The sequence below is a fragment of the Cicer arietinum genome, chromosome 5 (assembly GCF_000331145.2).
Source record: "Cicer arietinum cultivar CDC Frontier isolate Library 1 chromosome 5, Cicar.CDCFrontier_v2.0, whole genome shotgun sequence".
Classification (NCBI taxonomy): Eukaryota; Viridiplantae; Streptophyta; class Magnoliopsida; order Fabales; family Fabaceae; genus Cicer; species Cicer arietinum.
Window position 1 is genome coordinate 42,216,919 of NC_021164.2, and position 25,930 is coordinate 42,242,848.

At 32.6% G+C, this 25,930-nt stretch overlaps 1 protein-coding gene across 3 annotated transcripts; it reads left to right on the forward strand.

Annotated features, from left to right (window-relative positions):
- The first annotated feature begins 13,836 nt into the window (after positions 1 to 13,836).
- Positions 13,837 to 23,073, forward strand: LOC101493209 (uncharacterized). Of its 3 annotated transcripts, none has more exons than XM_027334765.2 (10): positions 13,837 to 14,065; positions 14,945 to 15,111; positions 15,190 to 15,254; positions 17,042 to 17,082; positions 17,238 to 17,326; positions 17,589 to 17,702; positions 18,746 to 18,823; positions 18,985 to 19,050; positions 22,006 to 22,086; positions 22,740 to 23,073. In XM_027334765.2, exons 1-10 carry the CDS (start codon positions 14,044 to 14,046, stop codon positions 22,857 to 22,859), a joined length of 843 nt encoding a protein of 280 aa, XP_027190566.1. In that variant the 5' UTR covers positions 13,837 to 14,043; the 3' UTR covers positions 22,860 to 23,073. The 3 variants fall into 3 exon arrangements, with proteins under 3 accessions (XP_027190566.1, XP_004499426.1, XP_027190567.1); XM_004499369.4 differs by having other exon boundaries at positions 13,838 to 14,206; XM_027334766.2 differs by lacking the exon at positions 13,837 to 14,065 and adding an exon at positions 14,235 to 14,308.
- Positions 23,074 to 25,930: the final 2,857 nt, after the last annotated feature.

Consider the following 25,930-nt stretch of genomic DNA (forward strand, 5'->3'; position numbering starts at 1 on the left):
TGTTTCAGCCAATGCCTAAAAAATGCAAAGATCCAGGAACTTTTTCCATTCCATGTACCATAGGCAATAGTCAATTTGAAAATGTTATGTTAGATTTAGGAGCTTCCATTAATGTTATGCCTACATCTATTTTTAACTATCTTGCTCTTGGACCTTTATAGAGTACATGTGTTACCATTCAATTGGCGAAGAGGAGCAATGCTCGTCCCGCTGGACTTGTGGAGGATGTACTTGTTCGAGTTAATGAATTGATATTTCCTGTAGATTTTTACGTTCTAGACATGGAGGGAGAGAAAAAGTCCAACAAGGCGCCTATCATCTTAGGCAGACCATTCTTGAAAACTGCTAGAACAAAAATTGATGTGCATGCTGGAACTCTATTCATGGAATTTGGTGATAGCATTATAAAATTTAACATCTTTGATGCTATGAAACACCCCATGGAAGAGCATTCTATTTTTCAAATTAAATTGCTTGCTGATTTGGTTGATGACACTTACCCCGATATGTTGGCTACTGATTTTCCTTCATTTTTTGGTTTTGATGATACTTATACTTGTGAATTCTGTATAGATACTCAATTGTGCTTTGTGTGTGCTGAGATCAAAGTTGCCTTGCAGGTTGATCATTGTGCTGATATTGATATTTCTACTAACATAATTGATTTTGCAGACTTAGCTTTGGCCACTGGTGTTGTACCTTCCATTGAACAACCACCGACTATAGAGCTTAAACCACTTCCTAAAAATTTGAAATATGCATATTTAGATGGAAGTGGCAAGTTACTTGTGATTATTTTAGCCAAACAAGAAGATGAGATGTTGTAGATTTTGAGAAAACACAGGAAGGCAATCAGATGGACCTTGGCTGATATTCCTGGTATTACCCCATCCATGTGTATGCATAGGATACTATTGGAGGAAGGGGTAAAATCAGTTAGGCAGCCCAAAAGGCGACTTAACCCATTAATTTTGGACCAAGCTCTTGCAAGCAGACGTTATATACCCCATCTCTGATAGTCAATGGGTGATCCCGGTGCAGGTAGTCCCTAAGAAAATTGGACTCACAATGGTTAAAAATGAAAATAATGAACTTAGAAAGGATCATTTTCCTTTTCCATTCATTGATCAGATGCTTGAACGGTTGGCTGGTAAGTTACATTATTGTTTTCTTGATGGTTTTTCTGGTTATTTTTAGATCCATATTGCACCAGAGGACCAAGAAAAGACGACGTTCACTTGTCTTTTTTGGCATTTGCCTACAAGAGGCCCTTTGGCCTATGCAATGCTCCTGGAACTTTCCAACGCTGCATGGTTAGTATTTTCTCTTACTTGATAGAAAATTGTATTGAAGTTTTCATGGATGATTTTACTGTGTATGGTTCCTCATTTGATGCATGCTTGAACAATTTAGATAGAGTTTTGCATAGATGTATTGAAACTAACCTTGTGCTAAATTATGAAAAATGTCATTTTACGGTTGAACAAGGCATAGTTTTAGGACATGTGATCTCTAAAAATGGGATAGAAGTGGATCCTGCCAAAATTGATGTGATTTCTAATTTGTCTTACCCATCTTGCATCTGCGAGATTCGTTATTTTGTTGGTCATGCAGGTTTTTACAGGCGCTTTATCAAGGATAGGCGCTTTATCAAGGATTTCAGTAAGATGGAGTCAAATTTGTTGCAAAAAGATGTCAGTTTCACCTTCAATGACAAATGCAAGAAGGCCTTTGATTTTTTAAAGGTAGCATTGATCTCCACTCCCATAATTCAGCCATCCAAATGGACCCTCCCTTTTAAAATTATGTGTGATGCATCTAACTATGTCGTGGGAGTAGTCATTGCACAAAGGGTTGGTAAGGCTGCCCATGTTATTTATTATGCTTCTAGGACTTTAGATTCTGCATAGGTTAATTATACTACCACTAAAAAGGAACTTTTAGCTATTGTTTTTGCACTTGATAAGTTTAGATCATATTTGTTAGGTTCGAAGGTAGTTGTTTTTACTGACCATGCAGCTTTGAAGTTCTTGTTGAAGAAACCAGAAGCAAAACCGCGATTGATCTGGTGGATGTTGTTACTCCAAGAATTTGATTTAGAGATTAAAGATAATAGTGGAGCTGAAAATTTGGTGGCATATCATTTAAGCAGACTTCCCTGACGAGTAACTGCTACAGTTGCGTGAGGTAACTCCTTGGTTTGCTGATTTAGCTAATTATCTAGTTGTTGGAGTCTTTCCTGCAGATGCATCCCGAACACAAATACACAAACTTAAAAGTGATTCCAAATACTATGTGAGGGATGATCCATATCTATGGAAATTCTGTAGTGACCAGGTGATTAGGTGATGTGTTTCCCACCATGAGGCTCAATCCATTCTTCATTTTTGTCATGCCTCTCAAAATGGAGGACATTTTGGTCCTCAACGAACATCAAGAAAAGTCTTAGACTCGGGTTTGTTCTGGCCCACTTTGTTTAAAGATGCTTTTGAGACTTACAAAACTTATGAACAATGCCAAATAGCAAGAACACCAATCACTCGTAGGAGTGAGATGCCTCAACAACCTATGCTTTTCTCTGAAGTATTTGATGTGCAGGGCATTGACTTTATGGGCCCTTTTCCTGTATCTTTTGGTTATGTCTATATTTTATTGGTTGTTGATTATGTTTCAAAGTGGGTGGAAGCAATACCCACTAGGACTAATGATTCTAAAGTTGTTGCAGGTTTTATCATATCAAATATTTTTTGCAGGTTTGGAATACCCCGAGCCATCACAAGTGATCAAGGCACTCATTTTTGCAACCGCACCATGGACGCTTTGCTTCAGAAGTATGGAGTTGTGCATAGAGTTTCTACACCTTATCATCCCCAAACTAATGGGCAAGCTGAAGTCTCAAATAGGGAAATCAAACAGATTTTAGAAAAGATGGTACAACCAAACAGGAAAGACTGGAGCCACCGACTTGAAGAAGCTCTTTGGGCTCATAGAACAGCCTACAAAACACCAATAGGGATGTCACCTTATCGACTTGTGTTTGGTAAGGCATGCCACCTCCCAGTGTAAATAGAGCACCGTGCTTATTGGACAATCAAGAGTTGTAATCTGGAGATGGAGAAAGCAGGTTTGGAGAGAAAGCTTCAATTGCAACAACTTGAAGAACTTAGACTTGAAGCTTATGAGAACTCTCGCATCTATAAAGAGAAAACTAAGCACTTTCATGATAGATGATTTCTAGGAAAGAATTTTTCATTGGCCAAAAAGTTTTATTGTTCAACTCCTGTTTGAAAATTATGGTTGGGAAATTTCGATCGAAGTCGATTGGCCTTTTTGTTGTTACTAACGCTTTTCCTCATGGTGCAGTGGAAATAAAAAGTGAAAATACCGAGAAAATGTTCAAAGTAAATGGAAAACGTGTGAAGCTATTCCATGAGAGCTTTGTGCTTGAAGATGCTATCATAGAAGAACTTTCCTTGGAAAAGTCCACATAAACTGAAGTTTAAACAGAGAGCTCCATTTCCTTATTCTTATTTTATACTTGTGACTTTCATTGAGGACAATGTGTAATTTAAGTGTGGGGGTATTATTTAGAATTTAATTTGTTTTAGGATTTATTTGTTATATTTCAAAAAAAAAATAACAAAAAAATTAAAAATATAAATAAATAAATAACTAAAAATGAACCTTGCATTACATGTTTTTTCATCAAATTTTATGGTTGTAAATATTGAGAGTTCGTTTGGACTGGCATGATTAGATAGTATTTTTGCATTCTTGGTAAAATAAATTGGATTAAAACGCTAAATTGTGTATCATTTGTGATAAGTCATTAACCTTTGTGAGATTTTTGAGCCTTATTATGAATGGAATACATTTTTCCATTTTTTTTTCTTGTGTGTTATCTCACTCATGATTGCTAATTACGCCAGAACTTGACTTGACTCTTGTCTGCATGCATATATTGAAATGATCTAGGCATTTGTTTCTGATTAAGCTATTAGCCAAATAAGCCTACCCTACAATTATCCATTTGTGTAAGCCACTTTGAGCCTAATTAACCTATTCTTTGTTATATAGCTCATTATAAAAGTGAAAAACAATGAATTGACCCAATCTTGGGGATGAAGGAGTCTTTCCTTAAATAATTGTAGGGTGCTCAACTTGTTTGTTTAAATTTGAGGGTTATGAAAAAAAAATGAAAAAAAATATTATGAGGAAAAATGATTGTGTTGTGAGCAAAGAGAGTGTGAAAATAAAAATCAATGATGTTTTGTTGAGTTACTTCTTAATGTTGTTTTTTTTCTCTTAAACATTACTCCTTTATCCTTTTTGATTTTCAGCTTTAGTCTCCTTAGGATTACCTCACCCTTACCTTGGCCACATTACAACTTAAATAAAGACCTTTTGATCATTATCTGCATGCGTTTTAAATATAGATTATAGAGGTTTGTCAAGCCTATGGTAGTGCTAGCTTTCATGGTGTGCTTTGAGTGTAAACAGTAGCCCAAACACTTTGAGTGTAAACACTTTGAGAGAATTTTATATCTTGGGAGAACTCTATCACTTATAATACATTCTTTAGTTAATTTATCCTCTTGTTTGCCTTAGTTGTGATAACAAAACTATTCATGATTGCCTTAAGCTAGAAATATTTTTTTTTCCTCTCACCACTTTGCATTCATAAGAATATTTGGAATCACATGTATTGTTTTGCTCGGAGTGCAAAAGTTTAAGTGTGGGGGAATTTGATCATAGCATTTGGTCACATAATTCTAGCTTTTTAGTTTGGTATTTTAAAAGTTCTTTATAGCTTAGATTAATATTTTTAGCTTGTTTTTAAACTCTGGGTCGAATTTAGATTATAATTTTATTTTTTGCATTTTAATTTTACTATTTGTATTTTGACTCTTTCTCACTATGTAGGTCATAACTTGAGCTCTGGATATCGGATTGGCGCATATGAGTAGGCGTTGGAAAGCTAAAAATCTGAGCTACAGCGTTTGTGTTGGAAGAAAAGACCAATTCCGAACTTTACTAGGCCTAAATTGCAGATTTCGTAATTTGGACTTTTATAATAATTTTAATTAGCGGGTCATTTGTTTTTAAACCCTAAAGCCCAATATCAAGTACTATATATTGGCCGTTTTGTTTCTTTTCTAAAGACGGAAAAATTAGGATTCAAATTGCTACAAGAAATAAACATTTTTATTTTAATTTCATGGAAGACTAATTTTATAAGATTAATCCACGAGATTAGAGTTTCATCAACAACTTGAGATTCATGTTACACTGTCAATTTCTATTCATGATTCTATTCTTGTTTATTTGATTATATTGATATTTTGATTGCTTAAATTGAATTTCAATAGGATTGATTAAATTTATTTGACATAATTTGGTTTCAGTTTCTAATTTAATTGAATTACAATTCTGCGACGCTTGATCGTTAATTATAATATTTTGATGATTGTGATGCTTAATCCAATCAAAGAAACCAAATTCACATAGAATTGATTACGCTTGTTTGATCAATTCTATAGTCAAATAAGAATAGAATCACAAATTAGAAATTAAACTCATTGATAGAATCTTTGATATGTTTGAAACTCGAATAAGTGGATTAATTGTTTTGCTCATCTGTTAAAACAAAAATCTAAAAAACCCTCTTTTTAATTTCAATTTTCAATTCGGTTATTATTACTATATCAGAAGTCCTTGCGAAACGATTCTAGTTATTACCTTTATTTACATTTTATCAATTGTATTTGACTCGTGTGTGACAGCGGATCAAATATGTTGGAGAATGTTTATCAATCTAGAGACTGATGTTACTATGCTACAAAATGATCATTTGACACTTTTTCTTTGAGTTGCGCCTTTTAATCTTTGATCTTTTTAAGTGTTTCTTTGAATTGAAAATCGTTTCGTGGAGAACGTTCTTTGTTTTCCAGATTTTATCAAGAGCATTCTTGGTTCAATTTTGTTTATTTTTGCCTCTTTCTTTAAAATGATTTCACTTGCTTTTGCTTAGTACATATCTTGGATTTACTACACTCAAAAGCACATGTTAAATTAACACATTATTTAGAATCATAATTAAAGTCTTTAATTAACATTTATTTGCTTACATCAAAATATTAATTTGGGATTTTGCCTCAACATAAGGGTTTTCTTTATAGACCCTTATACTAACATAACACATTGTGGCTTATGGTGCTCCTTGTTTCACTTAATTCATGTGGACACCCAAGTAACGAGAATGTCTTGTGATTTGATGTAACCTTTTCGCGATAATGTTCTCGTGTATATTCTCCCTTTGTCTTCATATCTAAATCGAACTCAAGACATAGAATGTTTCACCTTTGTATAGTTCGATATCTCATTCCTTAATACTCGAGTATATTGTACAACAGTCAATATTTTATATCAACGTATCTCAGCATGGTCATGCATTTAACAGTCATACTCTATCAAGGGGCCCACAAATAGTACTCCTGTTATGTGGGAGGGCAAATCTCATCTAGGTCACTCTGCATGACTAATTGAATATCCAATTAACCGAAATTATAATTGGCCTGTTACAGAAAATATTTGACGACAACAAAACAATCAACTCATCATCTAGGAATCATAGTTGTTTCATGTCTAAGGGTGGCATACACCATTATCACTATGAGAATAACTTATGAGACTTACGCAACACACTATGCAATATTCGGATGGCGGGTAGATCCAATATACTTTCATCCTAATGTATATTATGTTGTGACTTGATATCTCATATCCATAACTTGTGAGATAGGGTTATAAATCGACACACATAATAATATCGTTTGTATTATTATCGCCCTCTATAATAATACTCGACTACAAATGTTTGAGAGTGAAGTTCTATAGCATATCTCAATCGAGTCATCCACTTGATGTCTTATCATAACGAATTTCATTCAAGGATTTTATTATATTAAACAAATATAATAATTGAAATGTCTTATATTATAAATAAGCATCACGATACAAGTTCTAAATTCAAAAGTAAAACATTGACCTTTAGGGCTTACACCAACAATTGATATATCATGACTTACTCTATTAGTAAACATAATTACTTGTTCATTAGGTAATAACATTATGTGTTAAAAACACTCAAATTATTATACCTCACTTACAGATAATTTATGCTACCTTAAAATAGATAGTCATTAATATAAATTTTTATCTTCTTACTTAATCTACACACTTAGCAAATAGTTTTGGGATAATTGTTCTTATTGTTTTTATTATCATCAAAATATCAATAAAAATATTGTAGTTAAAACTACTTTTACACTAACAGAGAGGTTTCTCTAAGAAACAACAGAGGAATGGCATTAACCTCTAGAGTTGAGGTTCTCTCCCTACCAATATTCTATAATCTTGTTTGCCTTCTAGCTACCGGATGCGCATGCGTCTCATCACTCTGTCGTTGTCCGAAGAATGGTGTACACACAAGACATATGGTAATGGATCTCCTTCTACCATCTATCATATTAACTCTCTCACTTTCCAAAACAAAGTCAGTTGGAATTAAGAACTTTATCACTTTATTCGCAATGTTCATTTGAGTGGTCCTAAACTCGATAGTCACCATATCTATTGTCAACCTTGAATAGGCCTCTCTTCCTGAAATTGGGTACCAACTCTAGGACGACCAATCATCTCGATCAGGGAAGGCTAATGATGTCTTCGTTGACGTCAACAGGTCTAGAAAAATATAATCCATCGTCCTCTATGGGATGGCATATAGCCTAAACTAAAATCACAAGAAGTGTCACCAATAGAAAATAATAATTTTAAACATACAAATCAAGTAGCATTGACAAAGTAAAATACATACAAACATTAAAAATTACAACAAATATAAGCAAACGTATACATTTATCTCAAATAAAGAATTTCAAGTTCTAATGAAAATCCAACATGCTAGTGCACATGATTCCAAAATATATTACCAACACATATTCTCGTATGTCAATTAGTGCGAATGTCATCATTTCACACAAAGCATGTTAAGCACTTCTGCTAAAAGATGAAAGGTGCCCTTACCTTCTTTCGTTCCCGTAATTATCCCATAATTATCGCAATGTGGTCTAACTCAAATTTTAATACACCTTCAATCAATAATTCAATTATATTAATATTACCCAGCCTTAAACTACTAATTCAAATTAACTTAGACTACGATTTACGTTCTTCTTTATTTGATTTACCATGATGCATATTTGTGTTACATGAATACTTTTTAGGAAAACTTCCTTAATAAAATGCTTATTAATTGAGTCTTCACAATTATCATTTCAGCAGTATTGCAATAAAAAATTGTTTTAAGAATGTTTCCAAAACATTTTTGAACCAACAATATTTGTCACAAACCCTAACATACTAACGATCATTATAAAATTTATTTTACTCAAAAACTCTAGTATACCAAGCTGTGAAAAATCATATACTCAAGCTTGACAACTGATTTTCCCAAGAATCAATTACTGAATAGGTATGAGATACATTAACTTTTAGAGGATGATAATTAATTATAAAAATTATAGCAATTTTTGTGATGATAGCTAACATGTTAAGAATAACCAAAAAAATTATTTTACTAAAACTTCATTACCAATAAATTAAAAAATTTGAGCACCAAGACTGTTTCCGAGAAGTTTCCAGAATCAGTTTCACATGTTCAAACCTTCATTCATGAGAAAAATCAAGACTTGAGTTGAATATGAAATTTTCTTAAATAAAGAGAACATACATGTCATGATCAAACAATTTTTAAGTCTCTTGAACAAAGTCATGATTTTCCTCTTTTATTCTTCTAACCTTTCATTGAAATGATTTTTTTTACAATTTACTAACAACATTTTTTTTCTATCATACTAAACCTAATGATCAACTTGATAACACATGCAACAAAACTTTTATGATGCCGTGATGATCAAGTGATATTTTCTTAAAATTAAAATTAAAATCAAAATCAAGATCGTAATCAAACTTCAAACAACATGCAATAACTCATTTTTCAGATGCAAGCTTGAAAACAAAACTCAAATGAAAACCTAATACTATCAACAAGCTTTGATAATTCAAATTAGGAAGAAAAAAAAATTCTTACCCAAATGTGTGCATGGTTCCACCACCACCAAAGAGAGGAGAAAGAAAATTTTCCTTGTAAAAAAAAAGTGGTTCAATAGATTGAGTAAGCTAAACGGATGTGATTTGATATTAAGTATTTTATGTTTAGAAGCTTAGAGCATCTACAACGGTGAACTCAATATAGGTTCTTTAGATAGGGTCCACTGTACCACATCATCTTGAAGCAATTCACTCATTTTTTACTCCAACGGTGAACTCAACATGATTCCAGTTCTACTCTGTCACATCACCCTAAATTAACTCATTCATTTTTTACGGTTTAACTTTAAAAAAATCATATTATATTTCATTACTTTAATTTATACATTAATATTTAATTTTATTATAACTTAAAATATTAATTTAAATATTCTAATTAATATTATTATACATTATTTTAATTTAAAATTAAAATAAAATTTTAATTTAAAATTAAAATAAAATTGAACTTAAATTTTTATAACAATAATAAAAATTAAATGTTAAATACATGACATAAATAATTAAAAATGATAAAGTAATAAAAAAGTATGAGTAACAAATTGTTTCTATTAATGAGCTAATAATCGTAATTAAAGGAAAAAAAAAACTAACGGTTATATATTAACTACAAAAAAACTAATGGTTATAAAATTATTATTATTTAATAAATTAAAAAGAAGTTAACGGCTATAAATTAATAAAAAATGATAAATTTATTATTATTAATAAATTAATAAAAGGTAGAAAAAAAAGGTAACTGTTATGAAGCACTGTTCCTTCCTGACAGTACCGTGATGACACCTTGGCACAACTCCAACGGTGAACCCACAAAAAACTAGAAGTTAAGTAATTACACATTGGCGGACGAACTCATTTTCACTCCTATTGTAGATGCTCTTAGATCATGTCATGCGAGAGGTTTTTGTTGTTTCACCATTTTTGAAGAAGGAGAATAGAAGAAAAGTAAATAGGAACTAAGAAGTTTAGTGTGTTAGTATTGATCCTAGTCTAATAGTTACTAGCTACCATTCGAATTACTATACATCTCGGGTATCTCTTAATGATTATGTCAAATCCTATAATTAGGTTAAATTTCTCTTAGTTATGTCATGTGATCTCCACAAGGGTCAAATATCTAATATCAATGTAAAATTTGTTTAGTGACAACTTTATTTACAATATTGCTACTAACATCCTCTAAATTACTATCCATATCCCTCAAATATTTAAAAAAAATCAAAATGTCCAAATTATCCTTCCCTCTATTTCATCTTCTTCATAACTCATCTTTTTCATAACTCATCTTCTCATCTTCTTCATAACTCATCTTCTTTATTTCATCTTCTTCATAACTTATCTTCTTCCTCTTCATTCTATATTCAACACATTGTTCATCTTCTTCATATTCATCGTCAATCATCATATTCTTCAACCATCTTCATCAATCATCATCAAGCGTATGAAGTTTACGTAATGAGGGTTAGTAACAAGGCAATATTATTCGTAGGGTTCGCAAGGAGAATGAAGAGGAGGAGGAAACAAGTGTATGAAGTTTACGTAATAAAGAGAAAACTAGAGCGGTTTAGGGTTTATGGATAGTATTTGAATGAGAGTTGGTAGGGATAGTAACAAAGATGGAGATGGTTCACAATGGAGATGGTTGACAATATGGTTCGTATAGACAATAGGGTTCACAATGAGAAGGACAATGAAGAGGAGGAGGACTCTGAAGCGTAGTGAAGTTTACGAAATGAAGAGGAAACTGAAACGGTTTACTATTATATATAAAACCATATTACAACACTCATTGAAAGAACGTTGTAAAAGACCTCCTTAACTTAGTTTTTAAAAACCTATTACAGCGTTCTTTCAAAGAGCGTTGTAAAAGACGTCCTTAACTTAATTTTTAAAAGTCTATTACAGCGCTCTTTGAAAGAGCGTTGTAAAAGACCTCCTTAACTTTTTTTTAAAAGCCTATTACAGCGCTATTTGAAAGAGCGCTGTAAAAGACCTCCTTAACTTTTTTTTTAAAAGCCTATTACAGCGCTTTTTTAACAAGCGTTTTAAAAGACCTCTTAACTTAGTATAAAACAAAGTTTTGTGACCTCCTTATTTTTTTAAAGGCTTTTATAGCGCTTATTGTGACCTCCTCAAAATTAGGTTCCAAACCTTCATACATTTCATCACTATTGTCTCCCCCTTGGTCCATTTATCTGCATCTAGAACAAAGGAAAACAAAATTTTCAATATTTTGTTTAACATGTACGTGAACTTCAATTTACGTATGTTTACATGAACTGAGTTCACGTATTGTTACGCAATCTGAAATCCAGTAACCATACGTGAACTCAATTCATGTAAACATACGTAAATTGAAGTTCACGTATATGACTTATATTTTCAAATTTCATTGATTACGCAATCTGAGTTCACGTACGTTTACGTGAATTCAGATTGTGTACATATTGATTTGGGTTGAATTGTCAAACTCCATTAATCACGCAATCTGAGTTCACGTACGTTTACGTTAATTCAGATTGCGTAGTTTCTGAAATTTTTATTTTTTTTAAACAATATGTGAATTCAGTTCACGTAACACCAGAACGTAAGTGAACTGAGTTCACGTAAAATCCCCAAATTTAGAAAAAAAATACGAACTCAAATACAGACAAACAAACATACGTTTTTATGTAGATTTAACTACAATGTGATGATGAAACTGATGTGCTTTGGGATATGAGTGAGTGATGTAAGTTTTTAATGATTGAGTTATAGTTAGTGAGGTATGGTGATTTTTTTTATGTTAGTTATGAGATGGATTGAATGTTGATGAATGTGAGTTATGAGTTAATAAATGTGTAACATTGATAAAAGGGCATTATGGATATTTTTATTTTTTTATAATTTTGGGGGTGTGAGTAGCAATTTGAGGGGTGTTGGTAGCATTATTGTTTTATTTGTGTCAAAAAAATTTATTATTAACGTAATAATTTTTAATTACTAAATTATTATTTTTATTGGATAATTATTCTCCTATTTAAAAAAATTATCTAACTCTTCCAATTCATCATAAATAATTTTAAGAACTCTTAATTTAATTTTCATTAAATTCCTAATTCATTTGAAAAATTAAACTAAAAATAATAAAATTTACTTATGATGATTTAGAAAATAATATTATCTTTATTTTTTATAATTAAAAATTAAATAATTCTTACAGTGTGAATATATAATTTATTTTAAAACAATACTAAGATGAAAACTACGAGTCTGATGACATCGGTGTATATTGTTAAATCAGGGATTTTAGTGATTGATAACATCGGGGGAAATATCAGTTTGTGGTGTTGGTACAACACTAACTAATTGGACCCTTATGGAAGAATTTAGTTACAAATGAGTTTGGATCTAGTTCAGAATGTATATTATTGACAAAATAATAATTAATATTTTATGAAATTTTAAAAATGATAAAAAAAACCATTAAAAATAACATATTAATTATATCAATTTTACTATTCACACCCTTATTTTTACTAACTACACTTTTAAAAAAAAATTAAAAACGAAATACTTAAAATACCCTTGTTTATTTATTATATTCTTTAAATTATAATCTAACTTTATATCTTCATCTTCAACCATAATCTCTCTTTCTATCTTTATCTTCTACCTCACACTCATTCATCATTTTCTCTCTCACCCTTTATCCTTCTTCCATTTTCAACATCTTCAATCATCTTTATTGACTCTCATTTACATGAGATTTACATCTTGTTATTTACAATATTTAGTTAGAATTATATGATTGAAATTGATTTTGGTAAAAATGAAAACAATTTTATCAACATATTTTAGTTACGCAAACCGAGTCTGCCAAGAAATATACGTAAACTGAGTATGCGTACGTGAACTGAGTTTGCGTACGTGAACTCAGTATGTCCAGAAACATGTGTGAATTGAGTTTGAACTCATATTGCGTATGTGAACTCAGTTTGTTCAGAAGTTCACGTACGTGAAATGAGTATGTCCAAAAACATACGTCAATTGAGTTCACGTACACAAACTCAATTCACGTACACCAACTAAGTTCACGTATGTTTCTAGACAACTGAGTTCACGTATGTTTTTGGGCAAGTTGAGTTCACGTACGTGAACGCAATTCATGCAAGTCATATGCAAACTGAGTTCACGTAGTAATGTGAGTTCATGTACGCAAACTTAATTCACGTATGTTTCTGGGCAGACTGAGTTCACGTATACAAACTCAGTTCACGTATGTTTCTGGACAGACTCAGTTTACATAACCAAAATTAATTGACAAAATGAATTTCATTTAAAAAAAAAAGTTTTAGGTGTGATTAGAAAAAGGGAGGTGTAGATAAACATTGTAATTTTATAAGGTAAACTACATTTTTTGTTCTTGTATAACCAAATATCTATCAATTTTATTAGGCTGTTATTGTTAATTATGTAAATTTAGTGATATGAACAATGATATGACACATCACGCTCTCACTGCCACGTGTGTAACTAAATAAATAGATCAATATGACTATAGCAACCAAATATATTGATTAGTATACGGTGATTTGATCTTTTGGAAATTCAATTTGATGATGTCACCACATCAGGAATTATAGTAACTAACAATTAACTACTAAATTTGGTTATTTAAAAAAATAAAATTAGTGTTCAGGATAGGGAACCGATAGTTCTGTCTAAAGAAAAAAAAATGAACCTAATAGTGAAATGGTTTAATCATGGTATTGAAATTGGTAGAGTTTTGTGCCAACACATCAAACTAAACCGCTATTACAACCGAGGAAAAAAGGAATCATGCAAATTAGTGACGACACTATCTGAATTTGGAATCTAACTACACCATCAATGATCTGGTCCATCATGACTGGTAAGCCTGTACTAACATCGAGTTTTTGGAGTCATTCCAAAAAGGTAGCTTTAATCTGGCTTATCTGTGCCTTATGCTTCTTCACTTTGTTCCGAATGGCCCTTTATAACTCATCAAACACTCTTTCATCACCTTCTTCAGGTAATTAATTACTCTATTATGTCCATTTTTCCATTAAATTTTCAATCTTTCAATTTAATGATTTAAGTTTAACCAACACCGTGTTCATGTGTGTGTTTCGAGGTTAGTTTTGTTTAGATTTTTTAAGATTTGTTTTTTGAGTTTCTTGATTTTAGATTTTCTAAGAATTTATTTCAGTTTCTTGATTTAGATTTTGTTGCTTAGATATTTTGGCAACAAACTACCGTAATTAGGGCATTTGACACTCAGAGTGCCCCAATCCTTTGTTCCTTAGATTTAATAACAAATTTATTCCTTTGTGAAAATATATCATGCTTTTATTTCCTAAAATATGGGTTAATTTTAATAGTTAATAAGAACAATTGTCTGCGCTTGTCAAAAAAACTGTTTTCATTATTTTCATTAATGTTACTTCATTAACTGTCATTTTCATCTTATTTCTTCATCTTATTTCTATAATCATAGTTTACTTCAAGAGACTCTCATCAAAGTAAGATGAATAGACATTTTAGGAGATTAAAATAGGAAATGTTTTCACAAAGTAAACCCTCCTGATTTGTCAGTTTTTTATTTTTTGGCTTTCTTAAGACAAGTTGGAGTCTTTAGACTGGATGTTTTTTTGCCTTATGTAACAATTAATAAGTAACAATGTTTCCTTGGATGTGGTTTGTTCTAAATTTAATTTTTGGGTGGAGATAAATGTGAATTTGGTACTAAGATAAAAAGGTTCTATCTCAGAGTCTCCAAATTCAAATACGGATAGAAGATCCAAATTATATGATAAGATGGCAAGGGATCTTGATGAGCATGGTGCTGCTTTTCTGAAACATGGTGAAACCTCTCAGTCACTTTCTATTTCAGATATCTTCACGTTAAAAGATGGATCTGTAACACCTGCATTAAAGGTTACATATAACAATTTAAGCAGTTTTTGTTTCATGGGGTTCTTTTGTTAGCATCTGATGATAATTCTCTATATGCAGCCTGCAAATCCTCCGGTGCGAGCTAATGTGTTGTATATGAGCACTGAGTTCTCGGTCCCCATTGCGTAAGCGTTAAAAATATTTGTGTAATGATCATTTGATGCATCTATGGTTAACTAAAGATCTGTGTTTTTCCAATTTGGTTATGGTTTTGAATTGAATGCTCATATTTGTACTCATTTGAATATTGCTTTTTCCTTTCCTATAAATTATTCACATCATCTAATTATATCTGTTAAATTTTGTTTGTTTGATGTATTGAAAACTTGAATGTCTCAACAAACCACTCACGGTAACAGGATGCATACTATAATACTATTGCTCATGACAAGGATAAGATTTAGTGTTCCCTTGGAATGTGAAAGCTAGGTTGTATATTAACTATAGAATATGTTGATAATAGTCCTACACTGGAGGAAATATAGCTTGAAAATGGAGAAAACAAAACAAAGAAATATAGCTTGAAAATGGGTTTATAAGAGGAGGCATCCCTCACTTTACTAGCTCGTTTTGTAGGGTAGAGTTAGGCCTAATCTAAATTTTAAGACGGTATTAGAGCATATTTTAGATGTGTTGGGTCACCCACTATCGGGTCATGTTTCAAATGTCCAATTATGTGCCCGAGAGGGTGTACTAAGAGTCCCATATCTTGTAAATGTACATAAAATATACTGAAGAAAGTAAAAGACAAAATACTTTCATATTTTATTATTACAGCCCTAAGCTGTTTATATAGGAAAAGAAATTACAATAGTAAAACTGAGTAATAATGACAGAACAAAAATAAACATAATAATATAAAATAAAAGAGAATAAAATCTAATTTCTCTCGATTCTTCAACATATACCAAAGCCCATTTTTATTCCCAATGGATCAAGAACAAAAAAGTGATGGTTCAATGGGCTAGGCTCAACAGGCCATAAAGCAGCCTGTAATTAGGAGCAGGAGGAGTTCACTGCTCTGTGAAGCCAGCCTCATGCGGTATGAACTGAAAATGTGTTTATAACTGGGAGACGTCCCTCACCTTATTAACCAATTTTAGGGTTATTTATTTGCAGATTTCTGTTATCATTACATGCTCTGCAGTTGCAGGATTAGACTCATTTCTCAACAAAAGATCATAGGAGGACAATGCCTTTTCGGTTTTCTACTGTTCGTGGACTAGGAGATGTAGAGCATCTACTTTTTTTCTCTCTTCAAGTTTATCGCAGAATAAACAATTTCTTTTACTAGTATAGTATGCATAAAACACAAAACACAATGCATCTAGATGAGTCAGGTTATTTTAGGGGAAAAAGAAGAGCTCACTTGCAGTATTTTCAAAGATTAAAAGGGATATAGTATATCATTTTGAAACTTGATGATAATAGATTATTAGATTTTACAGGGTAGCTCTTCAAAATTGATTCAGACAAAAACCTAGAAGAGGATAAAGTTTCAGTTAGGATATAGATTAGGAGAATTAGTTAGGAAGGTTAGTTAGTTATTTGTTTAGTTAGGCTTATCTTGTATAAATAAGGAGTTATGGAGTTAGAAATAGGAATTTTTTTTTAATATAGTAAGGTTGAGAATAGAGTAGTAACTCTATTGTGAAGTGGAAAGCCTTGGAGGAGAGATTTCTCTCCTATTATTTCCTATTTCTTAATAAAAGGTGTTCTTCTTTTGAGTCCAATTTTTGGGTTCATAAGAGCATCTCATTCCACTTTTGTAAATTATCATGATCATCATTGTATCTCTACCTTCATGTATGCTTCTTTATTGTTGTACTTATCATCTTTAATATGATATGTCATTTTTTTATATTAACTGATTTAATATTCATATATGACATACATGGTTTGCATGACACAGGGAAGCTGTCAAAGATATTTTTAATCCATACTTTGATAAAGGTATTTCATAGTTGGATATACCTACAGCTTGACAATGATAACAAAATTCTCATCCGTTCAGTGGTTTTTATTTTTAAAAATACCCATTTCGCTTCAACCTTCTCTTTATATTTTTTATTTTATTTTATTTGCATACTTACATGTGTGTTGATTAGCAATCTGGTTTCAGAACTCTAGTATGTACCATTTCAGCATGTTCCATGCCTCCCACCACATTGTACCTGTACCTGCCACCAAAGAAGAGGTATACTTCAAGTATTGATGTCTTCAATTTGGAAATGGATTCCCCGCAGTAATTGTGTGGCGCAGTAACTCCCCTCCCCCAGCTGTCCGATCTAAATTAATGGCCGAGATTGTTAAAAATATATGCAGTGAATGTGTAATGTGAACTATTCGATCTCAAATCAATGGTCGAGCTTGTGTATTGCATATGTTTTTATTACTACAGGGAGTCCAATTCTGTGGCAGTTTGCTCACTTAATTCACGAGCATCATTGTTTTTTCAGATAGAAGCTGAAGCATCTTCTGTTGAAGCTGTTTCTGCAAGGCTCTGCCCTTTGAAAATTGTTTTGGATGGGGTGGTTTTAACTTCAACAGGGGTGCTCCTTGGTTGCTGGCAGGTTGTTTTCCATAATCTAATAATGATTCCACTTCTTGTTCTACACACATGTACTATAGACTGAGTTGCACTCCTTTATGCTAATCCAACCTGGCTGCCCCTTTGCCTTCTTTTTCTTTCTCTCATACCGAACAAAATAGTTTTGAATACTGAGCCCTGTAAAATGATTTAGAATGGTGAAGATTGATCAACAAAAATAAATTACTTGTTTTTTTTTTTTATCAGCAAATGTTACTATATTAATTGTTATATTAGTATTTTTTTCCTTCACTATGGTATGAACCTCAGTCCTTTAACTCCTCCAACTCCTTCACCCCTTAACTCAAACCAGATGAGCATCCCGGCCACCCTTTTGTACATGTTAGCCTTAAGTTGTTGAGTTTTCTAATTGTTCTATTTGGTAACATAAATTGAAGATATCTCTATCTATTTTACGTGTATGATCCATTCAGTGTTAGGAACTTGCAATTAGGTAGATACACAAGAGGACTCTAATCCCCTAAAACTAGAGCACTCTCTGGTTTACAAGTTTTAAAAAATGAAATATCGCTTCCCCTAAGTGATGTTACCCCTGTTTATAATGCATAGAGGTGACCCTCACAACAGAAAACTAATTAATCCTCAACAAACAACTAACTACCCTAACTCATTGAGAGTTTACAACATTACCCCTTCTCATATAATAAACTGTAGTTATCCTATCTCTACTAGAAGGAAATAACAAAACTTTATCTGTTATTTCATGCCTAAAATTAAAATAAAACCTTTTTGCTTCCATTTTTCGTAAATTCTTTTGTTCCACAACTTAATGAAGTGTTTCATGTTTTCTTGGTTATTTCAAGGTGTAGTAGGAAACTGTTGAAACTTTCAACCTTCACATTATTCGGTGACTCGGTGTATAAAATTATATTTGAAGCCAATGACCAAAAAAAAGAGAAAAAAAAAAAAGAACTAAATAATTAATACATTGTGTTAACTTGTGACTTTAAGAATTTCAGACAGCACTGATGAGACTAGGTTAATGATTTTATGTTTATTTTGTAGGTAATCTCGGGCACCGATCCCATAACCATTCGTGCTAGTTTGAAGAATGTGCTTCCACGTGCACCAGAGAAGCAACTTGTAAGCTTCATCTGAATACTCAGTTTTTCTGAATTTCAAGATGCATGGCTCAATTAATTTGAGATGTCCTATGTTCTTCTAAAGTTAATTGGTTATTTGATATGCCACCCAAATTGCATTGCAGTTTGATGCTTAATGATCTGCCATTATTTCATCTGCAGTATGATGCTGCAATTCTTCACACTACATTTGCAAGGCTTTTAGGTCCACCTAAAGCATTGTCTAAGGTACTATGCAACAACATTATTTCTTGGAATTATTAGAGATAGCATCTATTAAACCCGTGTGTTTCAACTACACAGCGGAAGTTCTTTATAAAGACTATGAGTAATAAATATACATAATGATAGGAATACTTACAGATATTCTATTTATTTACATAATGTTATTTTATCTTCAAGACTCCCCCTCAAACTGGAGCATATAAATCAAATGCACCAAACTTGCTACATATATAACTAATTCTAGGACCTCGCAATGATTTTGTAAAAACATCTACCAACTGATCACTAGAATTGGCAAAGCTAGTGATGATGACGCCTGATTCGATCTTTTCTCTAACAAAATGGCAGTCTATCTCAATATGTTTGGTCCTCTCATGAAAAATAAGATTTGAGGCAATGTGTAATGCAGCTTGATTATCACATATTAGTGTCATTGGGCTGACCTCTTCAAATTGAAGTTCTTTTAGTAATTGTTTCAACTAGATGAACTCACATGTTACTAGTGCCATGGCCCTGTATTCTGCCTCAATGTAGGATTTTGCAACAACATTTTGTTTCTTACTCTTCCAAGATATTAAATTTCCTCCGACAAGTACACAATACCCAGAAGTGGATCGTGTGTCAATGGGTGAGTCTGCCCAATCAGCATCTGAGTAACCAACTATTTGAGTATGTCCTCTGTCTTCATAAATGAGACCTTTTCCAGGTACAACTTTGATGTATTTAAGAATTCGGATTACAACATCCATAGGTTCTTGGCAAAGAGAATTTAAGAACTGGCTTACCATACTGGCAACGAAGGAAATATCAGGACAGGTGACTGTGAGATAGTTTAATTTTTCAACCAATCTACTATATTTCCTAAATCTGATGGAAGCTCCCCTAGATTAGGTAGGAGTTTGACATTTGGATACATAGGAGTATCAACTAGCTTGACATTTAATAGACCTGTTTCTTCAAGAATATCCATAGCATATTTCTTTTGTGAAATTACAAGGCCATTAGTGGATTGGGTTACTTCAATATCCAAAAAATAACGGAGTTTACCGAAGTCTTTAGTCTGAAACTGATTTGAAAGATGTTTCAAATGGAGTATTCCTTGTTGATCACTACCAGTTATGACAATGTCATCCACATAAACAATAAGATAGATGCACCCTTGGGCTGAGTGACAATAAAATACAAAGTGATCGACTTCACTACTAATCATACCAAACTCTTGTACTACTGTGTTGATCCTGCCAAACCAAGCTCTTGGAGATTGCTTAAGACCATAAAGGGACTTATGTAGTTGACAAATCATGGTGGAAGACTCCCCTTGAGAAACAAACCCTAGTGGTTGCTCCATATAAAGTTCCTCTTCAAGATAACTATGCAAAAAGACATTTTTAATGTCAAGTTGATGGAGAGACCAACGTCGAATTACTGCCATGGAGAAAAACAGTTTGACATATGCCATTTTGGTAACAGGTGAGAAGGTATCATTGTAATCCAACCTCAAAATATGAGTATATCCCTTGGCCACCAGGCGAGCCTTAAATCGACTAATCTTACCATTAAGGCCAACCTTCACCATGTAGAGCCAACGACAACCTACTAAAGACTTCCCATGAGGTAAAGGAACTAGTTCCCAAGTACCATTGCTTTGGAGAGCACACATCTCATCAAGCATTGCTTGCCTCCACTTAGAGCGGGATAATGCTTCACCTGGAGATTTAGGAATAGAAACAGAAGACAAGCAAATGTAATGCAACGGAGAAAGATGATGATAACACAAATCAATATAATAAGGAGATGGATTACGTGTTGTGCAAATATCTTTACGAAGAACAATGGGAAGGTCATGCTCAGGTGGCAGGGTCGAATCTGGTGGTAGCGTCGGAGGAAAGTCTGTAATGGGAACAAGAACAGGCACAACGGAGGGTGGGCGACGATGATATGTTTGTAGTGGTCGTGGAGTTTGGGGGCCAGGCTCGACAGATTTGAGAGGAATATGAGTAGGCGGAATAGGGGTAACTACTTGAGAAGGTTCGAGATTAATGTCATGATGGGACTCAGTAGCTATATGTTTCGGTTCAAAATATGGTACAGACTCGAAAAAGGTAACATCGTGATGTAACATATCGGTGTAGTGCAGGAGAATAACTACGATAGCCCTTTTGGGACCGATGATATCCGAGAAAGACACACTTGAGTGATCGAGCTGACATTTTGTCGAGACCAGGAGATAAATTGTGAACAAAACACGTGAACCCAAAACGAAGAGGTAATGGGTGAAGAGGGATATAGGGGACCAAAAGAGTGTGAACAAAACATGTGGACCTAAAGACACGAGGAGGTAGTGGGTGAAGAGGGGTATGGGGAAAGAGGACCGAATGAGAGATATTGCCATCAAGAACAGAAGACGGCATACGATTGATAAGGTAGCATGCCGTTAAGACCGCATCCCCCCAAAAGCGGAATGGAACATTACCATGGAAAAGTAAGGTTCAACTACACAATGAAAGTTCTTCAGATAAACTATGAGTAATAAATACACATAATGATAGGAGTACTTACAAATATTCAATTTATTTACATATTGTTATTTTATTTTCAACATTGTTATTTTATTTTCAACAGCTTCATTACTCATTTTAGAATTGCATATAGACATTAGCACAATGGTCTACCATGATGTAGATTGGATTATCTCTATTAATTCTTACTTTAGGTTTTAATTTCGTAATTAGGGTGCTCAATTTGGGATTATTTATTGGACTTTGGATTATCTTATTCATGCACATGCTTGAATCAGCTTGTTATCTTAACTTGGCGATTTATTTGAAGAATCGTAGTGTCATTGGCATAAAATTAGACAAAATGAATATGAACAAGTCATAAAATGTCAGATGATATAGTAATCAAATTCCCCCTTTTATTCTATTGTTGTTTACTTTTATTTCTTGTGATATGCAGGAACTGGTTAAAATGTCAGACGAACTCCAATTTTTTCATGAGTTAGTGAATCGACTTAATAGTCAGATCCGTGGATTCAAGGTTTGTTGTTATTTACTTGTTTGTTTCGTAGATAGCCAAATTAGAATTGCAGTTAAGACTTGAGGAGTTTAAATTTTTGGGAATATTTAGCAATTTATTGAAATTGTTTTGCTTAGTGTTTAAATTAAGGTCATGAGTAGAGAGGGATATGGTTCAGCCCTAGGTCACTTGGTGTGTTAGTAGCGGGCACAGACCCTTCGAGCTCATAAGCTTCATTTTTGAAATTCATTTTCTCCTTAGCAATATAGCATCGAAGCACCATTCGCTAATATTTTATGGGTTAAATATGGTTTTCGTCAGTACAAATATGTAACCTTTTGGTTTTAGTCCGTATGAAAAGTAAGGAATGTCAGTATGAGAAATGCACGTAGTCATTTATCATTTGCATTTTCTCTTTTAGTCTTTTTTATTTGAAAAAAATAAGGTACTGACCATTGGTCATCATCCTTTATATTTTCACATTATTTGGTGTGTATAGGATAAAAAATCGTCCAATAATTTAAAGAGTTGTCTTGTATTGTTTGTATTGTTTTATCTGGTACTTAATCTTTTGCAAATTAACGAATTCCCATTGATTTTTACTGTCTATATATTTTTCTATAAGCATACCTAACCTTTATTTTACCTGCTGAGTTTCCTCCAAACATATCCAGGTAGTGGTGTCCGAACTGTGGTACGTGGAGGAATATGATCTACTTGCCCTTGCACTAAATGGAAGAATGAACATTCACAAATTCAAACTTGGGTGTTCAAGACAAGAGATTCAAGTGTAGACACTCATATTTCATTTATTGAATCAGAATGCAATGAATTAATACGCACATGTACAAGAATCAAGTAGTATAAAGAAGAAACCGTATTTTTTATTTATTATGAATTTATCAATTCAGTCCAAATGATATATATTTCATAGGTTGATGTACCAATATGTATGATTGTAGAATAATGCTATATATATGGTTAATGAACTTTAATATCTTATCATAACCACGAAAATTATGATGCCTGGGATGTTCAAGTGGAATACATAATTGTTAAGTAGCATTTGTTTGACGTATCCCAATGTAGAACTAAACATGTAAAATGTTTTTGTTCACTAATTCATGTGTGTTATTAATATTATGGTATATTATTCATTTGTTACCAATATATCTAAGTAAAAAAAAAAAGCTTGAGCTTAAACTATGTTGATCATGAGGCTTGCTACAAGGTGATCTTTTATCCCTTTTATATTCTTAATAGAAGCTGAGGGTTTGGGTGTTCTGATGCAAAAATCATCTGCATGTTTGTTTAGGGGCTATCAGGTGGGTTTCAGATGAAGATATGGTGTTCACACTTACAATGTGCAGATGTTGTGCAAATGTAAAAGCAATAAAGCATTCTGCAAGAGGGTATCTACGGGTATAAACATGTGCCAATCTTGGCTTGAAGGTGTCCTAAACTTGAGGAATTATGTTTAAATACTTTAGTTTGCCAATTGGGACTAATTGTAGACAATAAACATTAGGGTGATTGAGATGGAGAAGATGAGGCACTCGAACAAGGGTCTTCTAACTTTCAGTTGTTTACTTTTTTCTTCCTTTCTCTCTATCTCTTTTGATTTGTTCTCTCTTACATCTTTTTTCCGCTTAAAAGATAGAGGATCAAAATATGATTTGTTCTCTCTTACATCTCTTTCCCGCCTAAAAGGTAGAGGATCTAAATATGAGGCAGTATTAAACTCCAGGATTTATCAATGGATGGTTGAATTGTCCTTTTAAAATCTATCAGTTCACCTTGTCTACTTTCCTCTTTCTTAAAGATCTTGATAGGTATTTTCTCTTTGACAAAAATATATTTCTTATTGTTATGCAAATGGTTGTGGAGAATGAAGGAAAAAAAATAACAAGCGAGAACACTTGTGTGAGAAATAGTAGATATTCAGTGTGATGAACAAATTTTCTTTCGATTGGTCAAAGTAGGGGCAACAAAATACACTCATGGTTTGCAAGTACCATGAGAAGAAGGGTAGGAAATGGAATAACACTTTTCTAGGATGATAAATGGGTTGGAGAGCTTTCCTTAATGAATTGATTTAACTATATATAGGAGGTTGTTCATCCTCCACTGTTCTCATAAACATCTTAAGATATTCTTTATCGGATCTCATTATCCGGTTCAATAATTTATCGAAATCATGTATCCGGTAACTTTTTACTGGATTGTGTTAAAGATTTTAATTAGATCTTAGTTGAATAACTTCAATCTTATATTATAGGATGACTCAATATTAATTGTTAATTATGTTTTCTTATATTTCGGTAGGAGTTGGTCCCTAGAAATTAGGAGTTTCAGTTGTATCTTGACTATTTAAGTTGACAAACCATGAATAATAAAAGTATCGAGTTTTATCTTTCTAATCTATAGCAGCTTTATACAAATCTGCTCCAACAGATCGGAATCTCGCTTTCGGTAAGCATCTTAATAAAAGGCAGGATGCCCTTTTCTCCATACATTCTATTTTTTAAATAAAAAAAATTCTCTAAACCTTAACTTCTCTTAAATCCAACTCAATCTCTTTTTTTTCCCTCAAATCCACACTAAAACATCACTTTTTGTTTTATTTTTTATTTGTAATGAATTTGTATTGATATATAATTAGTTAATAGTTATTATTGTAGTTTCAATAGGTAGACAGGGATGAAGATTTTGTTTTTGATGTTGTTGTTGTTTCAATTGAGTTTATGTTTTCTAAGTTGTTGTATCTTAAATGTATATTTTTTATTTGTAATGAGTTTATATTGAGTTTGTGGTTGTTAATTAGTTTATGTTGTTGTTGTTGTTTCAATTAGTTTGTGTTATGGACCATTAATGATTTTGTTGTTGGTGTTATGTCAATTAGTTATTGTTGAAATATGATAAAATGTTGAAATGTAATATACTCAAAATGTTGAAATGTGACAAAATGTTGATTTTTGTTTTTAAAGATAGAAGGTGATGGTGATGTTACTTGATTTTGGCATAGTAAGGAGACATAGCATAGGTTTGTACGTAGAAAGCGTTAGGCCAAAGCTCATGTTAAACCACAGAGGGTTAGAGGTGAAAACTACCACTCTTAAGCACATGTTGACGCTAAGGATGTACATAAGAAATGCATGCATTGTTGCGCTGCCACCACTGTCAAGGGGTGGGAATAGGCCAGGTCAGGCCAGGCTTTGCAAGGCCTGAGCCTGGCCTACGATTAATTTTTTAGGCCTAAGCCTGGCCTACGGCCTATCATAGGCTTTTTTTTCGGTCTGGCCTGGCCTTTTTAAAAGTCTGGCCTGGCCTGGAAGCCTATTTAAAAGCCTTATTCATATTAAAATATTTAAATGCTCTCCACATACCAATATCAATGTACATATCTATATATATTAAACAAAAAATAATTTTTCTAACAAAATAATTTTTAAAAAATCTGAAACAAACATCCTTTAAACCCTAAAACATAATTCTTGGTTTCAAAGAATAGATTTTTTTTTTTGAAACAAATGTACCAATTATTACCTCTCAAACAAATATGGAAGGACTACTGAGTTATTGACTAATTGAATGGCTACCGAATATGGAACGACTACCAAATATGGAATGGCTATCGAATATGGAATGACTACTGAGTAATTGTCTAATTGATAAAATTTAAAATAGGAAATAATATTATTAATATAATAATAAAAAATAACATTAATAAATAATTAAATATATATAGGCCGGCCTGTCAGGCCTAATAGGCTTCTTTATAAGCCTGAGCATGACCTATTTAAATAAATAGGCTTTAAAAATAGCCTGAGCCTGATCTTTTTATTAAATAGGCCAGGCCAGGCCA